The 14,204-nt window shown below is 39.0% G+C and overlaps 1 protein-coding gene across 2 annotated transcripts in view; it reads left to right on the top strand.

Annotated features, from left to right (window-relative positions):
• The window catches only part of fcho2 (FCH and mu domain containing endocytic adaptor 2), a 50,823-nt gene that overhangs the window by 9,266 nt on the left and 27,353 nt on the right, over positions 1-14,204 (top strand). Inside the window, exons 2-8 of one of the 2 annotated variants that reach the window (XM_085464198.1) lie at positions 1,251-1,337; positions 1,444-1,535; positions 4,330-4,404; positions 7,902-8,043; positions 9,547-9,699; positions 9,935-10,039; positions 11,323-11,421. In XM_085464198.1, the coding sequence (XP_085320324.1) occupies positions 1,251-1,337; positions 1,444-1,535; positions 4,330-4,404; positions 7,902-8,043; positions 9,547-9,699; positions 9,935-10,039; positions 11,323-11,421 (753 nt within the window). The remainder of the gene's footprint in view (positions 1-1,250; positions 1,338-1,443; positions 1,536-4,329; positions 4,405-7,901; positions 8,044-9,546; positions 9,700-9,934; positions 10,040-11,322; positions 11,422-14,204) is intronic. The other variant, XM_085464199.1, reaches the window with a different exon arrangement.

Genomic DNA, 14,204 nt, shown 5'->3' with positions numbered 1-14,204 from the left:
CGCCCGTACACATGCGGTGTGATGTGTGTTGACAGTTGTTATCTGTAATTTCAGTGGTTTAGGAATTATACAGAAAATAGAGGTAGGAATAAACAGACACCTGGCGATCCAATATTGTGAACATATGTTGTGATTTTTCCTCAACTGCAAATTATTCAAGATGTGTTGTGATGTGTGTTATGTCTTCAAAGTTAAACTCTGTCAGTATCTGTTTTATACAATAAGTTAAAGTTATCTCACTTTAGTTATTTTTTTGTTGCAAAATGAGATTGTCAATAAAACCTCCTGTTGGCATTAGATGAACCCTGATGAAGTCTTATATCATTTCAATGTCAATTAAATGAGTCAATTTGGTAATTAAATGCAATTGGTTTTTGATAATACAGCATTTAGCTGTGATAAATAGTTAAAAAAAGATATTTGTTGCTGTCTGCATAGACAGAAAATCTACTATTAAGGTTGCACTCAGCAACCTTCCTGTTCTGTAGGAATGTAACCAGAATACAACCAGCTGGCAGCCACTTGAGTCAAGTTGTGCTCATTGACAAAGACTTATTCAGACCAATGGCAACATGTTGGCAATCTTGACTACATTTATAAAGTAGATAACAATTATTTGCAGACATTTGGCAATCTCTTTGAGAGTGATTGCATCCAGTCTAAGTCAGACTGCGAAAGGTTGCCTCTTATTAAGCAACCTTTGCAATCATTTAGCAATCAGAAGTGGTAATGAGTGTGCAACACCCTCAAGTTTTGGACAACCATCCTATTCTTACTCATGTAACTGAGCCAGTTATGAGGTAGCTTTGTCAAGCTAAGTGTGTCCAGTGTTGGACGGTTCTTCGTTTGAGCTAATTTAATGTAAGTTTGCTGACTAATGTTGTCTCAGGATGGTGTTGTATGAGAGGGGCCCTCTTGTTCATAAGATTTAATTTTATTCAGTAAAATGTAGATATTTGGTGTGTTCCTGTATTGATACAAAATATCACAACGTTATGGGTTATCGATTGTTCCGCTACCCCTAGAAGACAATAATTCTGGTTAAAACAAAACTGCTGTTTTTCATCTAGATGAATTATTTAGAATGTCTTTGCATTTTTAAAGTGCAACTGGACACTGTTGCCCAGTGGCATGGTTACAGCAGCGCAGAAAGCTGTTCAGGTGTGTCTTTCATTGTAGGTTTTAGCCTTCGACCAGTCTTCTGTTGATTTGCTAATTTCTAAGTGTTGTTTCTCTTAAACATGGCCAAGATGAATATGGTCGACCAGAGTTTACTGCAGATGCAGATAGAAGCTATGCAAAAAATGAGAACGCTGCTGCTAGAAAAAGCCTTAACGGTAATGTGTAATCAATAACAGACTTTGTGTTGCTACACTTAATGGTTTTTGCAGTGACTGAGCATCAACTTCCACGTTTTTTTTTTTGTTTCTGTCTGCCAAACAGGGGGAAAAAAATAATGGCTTTGATGTGCTCTACCATAACATGAAGCATGGCCAAATTTCCACTAAGGAGCTGACAGACTTCATCAGAGAAAGGTAAGACACAGTGTTCTGGTACGCATCAAGGGCACAATATGGTTAATCTAACACATTGAACACATTACTAATTAACTGGTTGCACTCTGTCTAGCTCTTCAATACATGTCTTTCCTGTCCATGTGGTTTTTTGGTATTTAAAAGTCTTTCTAAGGCTATAACCTGCACGTCCAGTTCCTCATACTGTGCGTATAATAACACCCAGATTCTTTGCTGACACTTCCATGAATATCCACGTTGAATTTGCAAGTTTTTTACACACTGTAACCTTGAACCACACTGGGGTGTTAAAGGGCTTCGACTAATCATACAGAAATATCTATTAGGTCTTCATATGTCATAATCGATTGAGTGATTAAGTTCAGAGAGTTTTTTGGTTGGCGAAAGCAAATAAGAAAAATAAACCAGTGAAGGTGAAACCTCACAAAAAGCCATCTATATGACTATCATTTGAAAATGATTTAATTCTTGCCAACTGTTTCATTTGCCCATATTGCTGTAAACTTACACATCCTTTACCACCTCCACGATGACTCAGTTCTTTGTGGGAAGAGGTGTGAGTCTGTAACCTGCCACATGACGGATGAGCTGGCTCTGGAATTCAGCTGTGGATTCCACTGTCTGCTCCTCCTGTTGTTGAGGAATGCACTCAACTCGCTTTGAGTTGATCAGATTACTTTATTGAAGGATAAAAATAGAATTTGCGCCGTCGTGATCAGATTCCCACTTCATGATTATTTTAATCAAAAAGTTTCACAGTAGAAACATTTCCAAATATCTCTAAAACAATCATGCTACCAGTCATATTCAACAACAATTAAGTAATTATTCACTTAGCCCAGTCATTTAACATGTTTATTTTTCCAATAATTCCACATCTTTTTATTATTCTTATTTCTTTGGTGGCAGGTTTACTGATAGGAAAACCACCACCTTCATATTTCTTGCCACAAGCTGTTCCAACAATTGTGACGCTCACCTGCACTTTTTAAAGCATCCAGTCACACTTTGATGTTTTTATTTATTTAACCTTTATTTATACAGCTAGTCCCATTGAGACTCAATGTCTCATTTACAACAAAGACCTGTAATAAACATAATAAATAATCTTTCAGATTTTTGACTTTGCTTAAATATTAACACTCCTCCTACTCTGCAGCTGTGCTATTCCTTAGTACACTAAAATTAATCAATGCATTATTCATGGAGGAGACAGAAGGTCAGTTAGTGTTTTACTTACTGTGTGGTTATGCTGCTTTGTGCCAGCTTCATAGTCAGCTTGGTCTTTTACATTTCACAGAGTGTTTCAAAATCTGCACTATGGCTTCCTCTGCTGGGGAAAGCAGCTATGTGCACTGTGTGTCTGTCAGTTAATGAAATCTTAAAGGGACACACACACACCACACACACACAACAGTGTCTGCTAATTAAACTTCACGTGGAGTAATGAGAGTGAGCCACACTTTGGCTTTCAAAAATACTACCAGTCCATTACTAGCAGCTGTTAGGTCCCAGTGCTTGAATATGGTGCCTATTTTCACGTTTGTTTGAGCTTAAAAAACTGAACGAGGGAAAGGAGAAAGAGGCGGCGTGGAGTCCGTTTCTCATTTTCAGCAGAAGAGGAAGTAAAGCGAGAAACAAAAAGCACCCTTGTTAACGTAAAAATGATCAATTATTAAGCTTATAGTTATTCACCATGAGAGAATGGATATCAAATATGGAAAAGAAAGTGTCTTTAAATTTAAATTCACTTCCCTGTCATGTGTGTCACACAATAAGCGTCAAACACTGTAGACTTATTCACAAATGTATGACACATTGTTTTAACAATTTATGCTCTACAGTTTCATTTGAAGGACTTAAAAGCAACCAACAGTCACTTTTAAAAATCCATTGACGTTGACGTTGTATGTCGTTGAATAAGAAGTTAAAAGGTATTCTGAGGTCTAATCTGGTGGAGGAGCTGTCCAGTAATAGTAATGGTTGTCAAACTTGTATGCGTCCACAATGTGTAAGCACAGAATTTAAATATTCAGAAGTACAACACGAACTTCCTTAGGGTTAATGTAAGGGCTGTAGTTATGCTTGGGAGCATTTATGACATGATAAAGTTTAAAAAACGAATTCCCAACCCAGGCTATCGAAAGATGCAGAAGAAGAAGTGCAGGCATCTCCACCGTGCTGCAGACAGTGTCACAATATCCTGTGCGTGATTATGTGTGTGCGCGTGTGCCTAGGCTGGGTGTGTGCATTTGCCTATGTGCACATTTGACCTGTTTCCCCCTGGCTGACCTCGTTCGGGAGACACAAATGCAAAATTCACGCTTTCACTACAACACCGCTGCAGTTTTTTCTCCCCACTACTGTCACTTTGTTACAGAATACAGGAATAAAAAGGGAAATTGAGAGAAGCATGCAGTTCAAACACTAGCTTTCATACTCTGTCATCTTCCGCATGAGGTTTATGACCAAATCCCAGGCCAAACCACATTTATTTGCCCACACACGGTGCATGTGGTCAAACATTTATGCTGCGAGTTCTAAGTGGGTGTTTCTGGCCTGGATGTGCAGATTCTTAGCGACGTGTCCCATTTGAGCTGCAGCCTAGTTGCAAGTGAATTGGAAAAACTTTATCATACTCTACAACACTATCCTCTAGTTTTGAGAAGAATAATTGTTATTTTGACATTGTTGACATAACAGTATAAACTCATGGTTATTTGAACAGTTTATTTAAAGTCATGCTTATATATTGTGGTGTTGTGTTTAATTTCTTGTTCTTGCTCTCTTCTAGGAGTACTATTGAGGAGGCCTATGCCAGGTCAATGACCAAACTTGCCAAGTCAGCTGGCAACTTTTCTCAGCTTGGGTTAGTACTAGAGATGGCACATACCACTTTTTTATGTCCGATACCGATATCATAAATCTGGATATCTGCCGATACCGAAATGAATCCGATATAGTGTGTTTTTTAATCAATAAAACTGTTTTTTTTAAATATCTTGCTGCTTTTTGTATAAGTTCATACTCAAGTTAAAAAAACAAACAACAACAAACACTAAAGCTATTCTGTTATACCTGTATGCAAAAAATACACTGCACCCAAAATATTTCATAGTTCAGCAACACTGATCAATCTAATAAACTTAAACCTACTCCATCCTCCCTATTCTGGTATTTTAAAGAGTAAGCAACCTAACCAACAGGGTTCTAAAACTCCCAGCAAAAAAATAAATAAAAATAAAAAATAGGGAACCACCCACCCTCCACCTCGTGATGCTTAATTGACGTAATCAACTTTAATTTGATGCAGTGTGAAAAAAAATGTGCAGAAATAAATTATTTTTCAAGAATAATTAAATAGATTCAACATCTTTCTTCAACAGAATTGCAGACTGCACAGATGGTACCTTCCCAAAGGAAAAAGTAGTATAGCTTACTAGGGTATATTAGACTTAATAGTTACTATATACAGGGAGTGCAGAATTATTAGGCAAATGAGTATTTTGTCCACATCATCTTCTTCATGCATGTTGTCTAACTTCAAGCTGTATAGGCTCGAAAGCCTACTACCAATTAAGCATATTAGGTGATGTGCATCTCTGTAATGAGAAGGGGTGTGGTCTAATGACATCAACACCCTATATCAGGTGTGCATAATTATTAGGCAACGTCCTTTCCTTTGGCAAAATGGGTCAAAAGAAGGACTTGACAGGCTGAAAGTGGCATTGGTTTTGGTGCCATAAATAGTCAAAAATAGTGAGATATCTTGCAGAGGGATGCAGCAGTCTCAAAATTGCAAAGCTTCTGAAGCGTGATCATCGAACAATCAAGCGTTTCATTCAAAATAGTCAACAGAGTCGCAAGAAGCGTGTGGAAAAACCAAGGCGCCAAATAACTGCCCATGAACTGAGGAAAGTCAAGCGTGCAGCTGCCAAGATGCCACTTGCCACCAGTTTGGCCATATTTCAGAGCTGCAACATCACTGGAGTGCCCAAAAGCACAAGGTGTGCAATACTCAGAGACATGGCCAAGGTAAGAAAGGCTGAAAGACGACCACCACTGAACAAGACACACAAGCTGAAACGTCAAGACTGGGCCAAGAAATATCTCAAGACAGATTTTTCTAAGGTTTTATGGACTGATGAAATGAGAGTGAGTCTTGATGGGCCAGATGGATGGGCCCGTGGCTGGATTGGTAAAGGGCAGAGAGCTCCAGTCCGACTCAGCAAGGTGGAGGTGGAGTACTGGTTTGGGCTGGTATCATCAAAGATGAGCTTGTGGGGCCTTTTCGGGTTGAGGATGGAGTCAAGCTCAACTCCCAGTCCTACTGCCAGTTTCTGGAAGACACCTTCTTCAAGCAGTGGTACAGGAAGAAGTCTGCATCCTTCAAGAAAAACATGATTTTCATGCAGGACAATGCTCCATCACACGCGTCCAAGTACTCCACAGCGTGGCTGGCAAGAAAGGGTATAAAAGAAGAAAAACTAATGACATGGCCACCTTGTTCACCTGATCTGAACCCCATTGAGAACCTGTGGTCCATCATCAAATGTGAGATTTACAAGGAGGGAAAACAGTACACCTCTCTGAACAGTGTCTGGGAGGCTGTGGTTGCTGCTGCACGCAATGTTGATGGTGAACAGATCAAAACACTGACAGAATCCATGGATGGCAGGCTTTTGAGTGTCCTTGCAAAGAAAGGTGGCTATATTGGTCGCTGATTTGTTTTTGTTTTTGAATGTCAGAAATGTATATTTGTGAATGTGGAGATGTTATATTGGTTTCACTGGTAAAAATAAATAATTGAAATGGGTATATATTTGTTTTTTGTTAAGTTGCCTAATAATTATGCACAGTAATAGTCACCTGCACACACAGATATCCCCCTAAAATAGCTAAAACTAAAAACAAACTAAAAACTACTTCCAAAAACATTCAGCTTTGATATTAATGAGTTTTTTGGGTTCATTGAGAACATGGTTGTTGTTCAATAATAAAATTATTCCTCAAAAATACAACTTGCCTAATAATTCTGCACTCCCTGTACAGTAATGGACTTCTATACATTTTACATCAGATTAAAACTTTGGGTGTAAGATTCAGATAATTATTTATTAAAAGCTAGACATTTTAAATGAGAATAAGAAAGAAAAGTATGTCTTTGTGCCCCCTTTTCCCTGTTAATGCCCTATCGGCCCCCCTGGCTAAACTTTGCTAGATCCGCCCCTGCACAGTTACCAGCCGTCAGCTGCGTAGAAAAAGATCCTGGTGTAGAAAGTTATATTAAATAAATTCTAACAACACCTTATCAAGCTTAAACGTGCTGCTGTTGTTCAGCCGCTGGTTTCCTCTTTCTGGCGCGAAGTTGGCGATAAACAAAAGAGAGACGGACTCGCGACAGAAAAGCCGATCAGCTGATCATTGATCAGTTTCATGATTGAAGTAGAAACAGGAGAGGGAGGGAGAGAGAAGAGTCAGTCGCTCCATATATCAGTTGTTAAGCTTAACGCAGGAATGCTTTGCAAACATTCAAAATGAACTTACACATTTGCTTTACTTCTCCCTGGGATCACTTCCTCTGAGATGAAATGCCGGATTGGAGGCTACAAATACACACAGCCGCTCTATCACGTGAGCACACTGCTCCGACTACGGTTATGAGCCGAGTTATGTCACGTCGCAAGTTTTTTGAGGTGCTTTTTTGATATTTAATGGATCGGATTACATTTTTTATTTCCCTCTGATATCCGATCCAGTAATTTAGGTCAGTATCGGACCGATTCCGATACGTAATATCGGATTGGTCCATCTCTAGTTAGTACCAGAGTTATTATCATTGTTTTGTGTTTTCTAGTTAGATTTCGTTTTTAATTTTTGTTTTTTAATGAGTTTAGTTTCAGTTCGTTTGCAAAGTAGCTTTGTTAGTTTCAGTTTAGTTTTTATTGTTTAAAAATGTTTTGTTTTTATTCATTTCAGTGTTAGTTTTATTCTGTTTTAATTATTATTGTATTTATGGCAAATGCCAGAGCCAGGATTTAGGAAATTCAGCAAAAAAATCAATCAGCTTTTTAAAAGCAGCTGACTCACATTCTTCTAGACAAAGCCTCAATAAACATGTCCATCAAAGCCTCATCAGGTAGTTTGTAAAAATAAATGTTACCAAATGATCCATTCTCAAAACTATATGTAGGATATTTTCTAGATTATTTTATTTTATTTAGTTTTACAATTTCTTTTCAATTAGTTTACTTTTTAATTTTTTTGGTTAAATATAATAAGCGCGATGCATATGACTTTCTAAAGAAGATGCTTGAATGAATTCATATGAATTTAATTATGTAAATATTCTTTTCTTTATCACAGGACATTTGCTCCGATGTGGGACGTGTTTAAAGGTTCAACAGAGAAGCTGGCCAGTTGTCACATGGAACTTGTGAGGAAACTACAGGAACTTATAAAAGAGGTTCAGAAATATGTGGAAGAGCAGTCCAAAGCACACAAAAAGGTAAGGACATTTGGTGTTGGAGAAACTGTGAACACAAAATACTGATACAGTGCAATATGATGAAGTCTGTCTTCTGATTTTCTATTTGCGTGCTTTTAAAGTTGAACATTAAAAATGACAAGTACAAAAAAAGTGTTTTTCTTCCTCAGATCACTTGTAGAAAACCTTTATAGTTGTTTCCAGTATTGCTTCAGATCCATTGTTGTCAGAATTCCTTATAATAATAACAACTTTTCACTTTCTGATTAATCTACACACCTCTGTACAGACAGCAAACAGAGACTGGAACCTGATGTGATATTAACTAATTCATTAACTAAAGATAGCTGAAAGTGACACACATTAAGCAGTTACAGTGAACTGTTAGCTAAAGTTTCTTAGCATCAACCCAATGATTACTTTTATGTGGCATTTTTTCTGTGTTTTTGTGTCACATTCAGCCAACTCTTGCATCAAAATATTCTCAAACTTTCCAAGTTGTTCTAAGCGTATTTTCCTATTACTCTGACACCGCATGAATGCCCAGTAAGAGAACATTTTGAACCATGCATTTTTGATACTTACATTCCTGTAAATACTAATTGAGGTTTGATTGCACCAATGCTGTTTTTCTTTCAGTTAGATTACAGCGGTTTTCTGCTCCACTTTTGACACAAACTCGTCTTCACTGAACAAAATGAACTATTTAAATTTAAACCCATTCTAACCTTCCACCATTACAAATTGTTTCACACTCTAGTGATTGTCCTCAGAGTCAAAGAAGCTGAAAGTAAGCCATGTACAAGAGAGGGGATATAGTTTTGGCGGATTCCATCTTGACAAAACCACAGTGATGTGCTCGTGGTGTCGTTCTGCGAGGCATTTCTTTACACCTCACTCTGCCACCTCGTTTTGTTGAGACGCAGGATGAACTCATATTTGATGCATGAAGCCACGGAGCAGAATGTAAAATAGGAGCTCGGCATTAGGGGAGTTGTGTTTGTGCTTAGAGCATGACAAAAAGGCGGTCACAGTTTCTCTTGATCACTTCCCCACAACTCCCTGCTCCTCTCAGCTGTTTATGTTTCTTGGCTCTCTTGCTAAAACAATATAAGACTGTATTTAGATAAATGTGTTCATAACATAATATGATAAAATACTTAACATTTTTTCTTTTTTATCCAGTGATGTGCGCATTACAACATAATGGTGTCATAATGAGTACATGAGAGGGTTTAGGGATGATGCTAATTAGTAAAACAGATGATCAAGCAAGGTTTTTTATGTGGTTTTAGTGTTCATAAGCATTTACCCTCCATTAAAGACCTCTTTTTATATCCATGAGAATGACGAAAGGCTTTAAGAATGGATCAGATGCTTTGAGTTTATTAATTGCTAGTTGCTATACTGTGCCAAAGGCACATGCAGCCAGTTTGCACAGACACATTCAGACACATTCAAACTCGCATCTTAAACAAGGCGTGTTGTTATTAGGCTTACCCTATACGACATGTGTGTTTTCAGACAAAAGAAGAGGTGGCGTCTACCCTTGAGGCCGTCCAGAACATCCAGAGCATCTTCCAGGCTCTGCAGAAGTCCAAGGAGAACTATAATGCCAAAATTGTGGAGCAGGAACGCCTCCGCAAGGAGGGGGCCACCCAGAGAGATGTAGACAAGGTGGGAGGCCACACTCGCACGTACACACTCCCACATAATCATGGTCTGGTAATAAGGCATGATGAAGTGCTTTAATAGAGGAGTCTATACTGAAAGTTCAACCCCAAAGGCTTCAGATGTTAAGTGGAGATCGGTTTTCTTGCCATTTTGTCAGAGGAGCCTGAAAGACTGACAGTCATTGTCTCCAATATACAAACACTTGATAGTCATTTATCTGTTTGTTTATGCTCTGCAGGCTGGAGTGAAAGCCAAAAAAGCCACAGAGACCTACAAATCATACGTGGAGAAATATGCCACAGCTAAGTCTGAGTTTGAACAGAAGATGACAGAAACTGCACAGGTATTTATTAGCTGGTTCTCCCTCCTTCTTTGTGCATGTGCTTTAATCAAATGCATTCTCACAAACTCTGTTTGTTGTCTATCTCTGTGGTATGCAGCACTTTTGTTGGTAAATCTGTTAGTTCTGTGTGTATGCGCACATGTGTGTGTCTGTTCCACGCTTTGAGCCCTGTATCATCTCCAGATTGTGTTTTTTTCCCCCTTAACGGAATCATTGTGTAATTGAATCCATCTGAAGCGCTGATTAGATAAACTCCAAATTAAAATCAGATCAACAGAATTTGGTCTCAGTGTCCTCCTGAACCGCAGCAGCGCTGCCACCAGAGCTGGTTCCAGTTAGCCCAGTGGTTTTGTTTTCCCCTATAGAAGGCAGCATTGCCGCTTCCCCCGAATTACAGTCTACGGCTCATCTCCAGCGCAACACATGTAGACGTGTATTATAAACACTGAACACATGTGCTCTCTGAGATCACCGTGTCGCCGACATGTGTGTTCCCTTTGACTGTCTGTGTGTGAGCCTGTGCGAGCTGTCATCATGGCAGAAGACAAAAGCGCAGTCTTATTTTGCATGCAAGTCTCTGAAGTGTAGATGCAGAGGCCGGATGCTCTTTATCCGGTGTTTTCGTGGTCAGAAAGGCTCAATCCCCCCGGTCCCCCTGCGATTTTCCAGTTTATGATATTTATACTCATTCTCCTCGGTTTACCCTCAAAGCCCCGAGTCACACACAAATGGAAGTAAGTACCAGCATTTAAGTTTGTGGTCCACACCATACTTGAAATGAATCCTCATCACTATATGTCACGTCCAGAATTGAGTCTTGGTGGGAGGAGCTATATGTGCTCCTGAGCCAGAGACCACCCAGACATACACACCAAAAGAAAGTCACAGGAACCAAATACAGAAGCAAAGTCTCACATTTGTTTGGCCTTTGACTTGTACGTTTTTTTTATAAAGATTTTTTGGCATGCAATTAATTTGTTTTCAAGTTTGAAGCTTTTTTATTCGTTTTTCCTTTTTTTTTGCTGCATAGAGACAGATTGCACAAACAGGTTCCTGTAAGAGACAAAAATATATATATATATTTTGGTTCAACAGCTGGTTAGAAAGAACTAAATGTCCACAGATTTTTGTTAAATGACGTAGCACAAACCTATTTCCTTTAATGTATGCTGACCACATATTTGTATATACATAGTTACCCCCCCAAATACTAATTCTTAACCAGGTGAAGCCTTCTTAAAGTGACATCGCTGTGCCATTAATATTATAACCCTGTCTTACAGAAATTCCAAGACATCGAAGAAAACCACATTCTCCACATGAAGGAGATCATTCAGTCGTACTCGTTGTATGTGGATGAAACACACATTCAGATAGGAGAGGTGAGTATGTACACACACACGCACAGACATTCCTGTGGGTGGAGTAGGTGTCTCGCTGACCTGAGGCTGTGCTCACTGGGTTCACTGTGCGTCATATCAATTAGTGTCGTCTTTGATCTCGCTAATAATTTAACCGAGGAGCAGGAAATGGTCCATTCATCCTTTTATGCCAAGCAATTAGAAACTGATCAAAACTCCCTCTCAGATCAAAACTCCCTCTCAGTCTATCGAAAGCACCTCCACAAGGGCAGAGACTTTGCCAAATACTGTGTATGGTAGTAAAAAGTGCTGCACGGGCCTCTTTTTCCTCTCTGGAGCAGTGTGTTTGGGTTTGGCATCAAGCACAATTGTGAAGGCTTTCAAACATCATTCAGAACTACATCAATCAGTATTCAGCGTGAACCAGAGATTGCTTTTCATTTAGTTATTTAGCACTCATACTTAGCAGTGCCACACAGAATACCTAACTACAACCTGCTGCTCTGTTTCATTAATCTGTAGCTGCTTTGTGCTAACGCTGCTGCTGTAGTTCCCTTAAGATCTGTAGAGGGCGACGCAACTCCACCAAGAGAATCAGAGTCTAGCTGTGGACAGTCTAAAAAAGAAATCCTCTTCAGTGTACACGGCTGGGAATAACAGTTGTTAATAAAAGTTGTTTTAGTGCCCTTATTTTCTGTCGTTGGATGTCATTTTATTGACGTGTCATTGTAGCCCCAGGACAACTTGAAAAAAAAATGTTTACGCATTACGCACATATTTTTTTAAAAGTTACAAACCGAAATGTTTTCCCACATAAAAGCATTTCGGTTATTTGGAGCATTTTTTCTTAAAAGGCAATAATATTACTAATGACAGTGAAAAAAATTATATTTGTGGTTGAAAGTCAGCAGCTAAAGAACTGTTTCACATTTTCATTTAAATGATGACAAAAATCTGCGAGATGTGAACTCTCTGATTTTAAACAAGTGTTTCTTAGTTAGAAGTTCTAAAAATGTATTCTAAAGGGGGTGTAGCATTGAACCAAGACTCAAACATTTGTGAAAACCACAAAACTAAAGTCAAACGTTAGAAACTGTTTCCTCTTTAGGGTTCATCACGATGTAGATACAGAGGTGATGGGCAGAACCGCAGCATAGCACCTCCACTAATCTAACCCCTACCATGAGGCAACCTTTATGTTTATCAGTTCATCGGTTAGCCAGACACCTGCTTATGAGGGCAGGGATAGCTCAGTAGGTAGAGTGGTTGCCCCATGATCGGAAGGTTGGGGGTTCGATTCCCCTTAACAGCTACCCTGAGGTACCCCTGAGCAAGGTACTGTCCCTACACACTGCTCCCCGGGCGCCCAATGGCTGCCCACTGCTTCACTGAGTGAATGGGTTAAATGCAGAGAGCAATTTCCCCACGGGGCTCAATAAAGTACAATAATAATAATGTACAATAATGAATATAAACAGGTGTTTATAAATCTTTCATAAAGGATTTGATCAGTTGTTTATGTTAGTACACCACCAGTCATACTGCCATCAGGGGCCTGTTAAAGTCATCACCAGGTATACAATCCCACATACATGCTCACAAATATCTACAAGGCTTCTGCTAGTAGAAGAAGAGTGTGTAAAACTATTCAACATATGTACATATGACGTAAAAACTACTGCTTCTCAGGTTTTTTTGTTTTTGCACATTTTTTAGAATTAAATGTTTAAGATCACCAAACTAATTTTATTATTGGTCTAAGATAACCTGAGTAAATACAAAATATTAATTTAGTTATTAAATGGAAAAGGTTATCTAAATATACATGTGTGCAAAAGTAATTGACCCAACTGTTAAATCATGAAATAACTGTAATTACCGTAACCACATGTTTTAAAAAAAAAAAAAAAAAAAAGCTGAGTTCAACTTCACTAAACCTCTAGGGTCAAGAAATGACTTAACTAGAACCTGTCTGACAAAGCGTGAAGTAAGATAAAAGCTCACAGAGAGCAACTCATTATGCCACTATCAAAAGAAACAGCCGAGAAACACTGTCAGCTGGGAAAGCCTTACAAAGCAATAGCGGTGAACCTTCCGAGGAGTGCCTGTTCTACCGAAATTACTCCAAGGGCACATCAGCGACTCAACGAGGAGGTCACAAAAGAGCCGAGAACCATATCTAAATAACTGCTGGCTTCACTTGTCTCAGTTAGGGTCAGAGTTCATGATTTAACAATAGGAAAGATAATGGGCAAAAATGGCATCCATGGGAGAGTTCAATTTGACACTGCTGACCAAAAGAACACAAAGGCCTCATATTTGCCAAAAAACATCTTGATGATCCCCAAGACTTTTGGGAAAATATTCTGTAGCCTGACGAGACAACAGCTGAACTTTTTGGAAGGTTCAAGTCCCGTTAGATCTGGTCTAAAGCTAACACAGCATTTCATAAAAAGTACATCATACCAGCAGTCAAGCATGGTGGTGGTAGTGCGATGGTCTGGGATGTTCTGGGGCTGCTTTGCTGCTTCGGGACTTTGATGGTTTTCCATAAGGGTTAGGGGTTAGGCTTGCCCTTTATGGAACCATGAATTCTGCTCTCTGCCAGGAAGTCATGAAGGAGTATTTCCACCCATCAGTTTGTGTCCTGAAGCTCAAGAGCACTTAAAAAAGACAGCAGCAAGTCCACCTCAAGTCCACTTTTTGAATGGTTCAAAAAGTGGCCTAATCAAGGTCTTTGACTCAAATCCAGTTCAGATTTTTTGGCATGACCTTAAACAGGCCATTCACACTTAAACCTTCCC

Source organism: Copadichromis virginalis, linkage group LG7 (assembly GCF_057382275.1).
Source record: "Copadichromis virginalis isolate Kocher_CV1m ecotype Utaka linkage group LG7, C_Virginalis_male_GT1.1, whole genome shotgun sequence".
Classification (NCBI taxonomy): Eukaryota; Metazoa; Chordata; class Actinopteri; order Cichliformes; family Cichlidae; genus Copadichromis; species Copadichromis virginalis.
The sequence above is the reverse complement of the archived record's forward strand: the minus strand, read 5'-3'. Positions and strand labels throughout refer to the sequence as shown.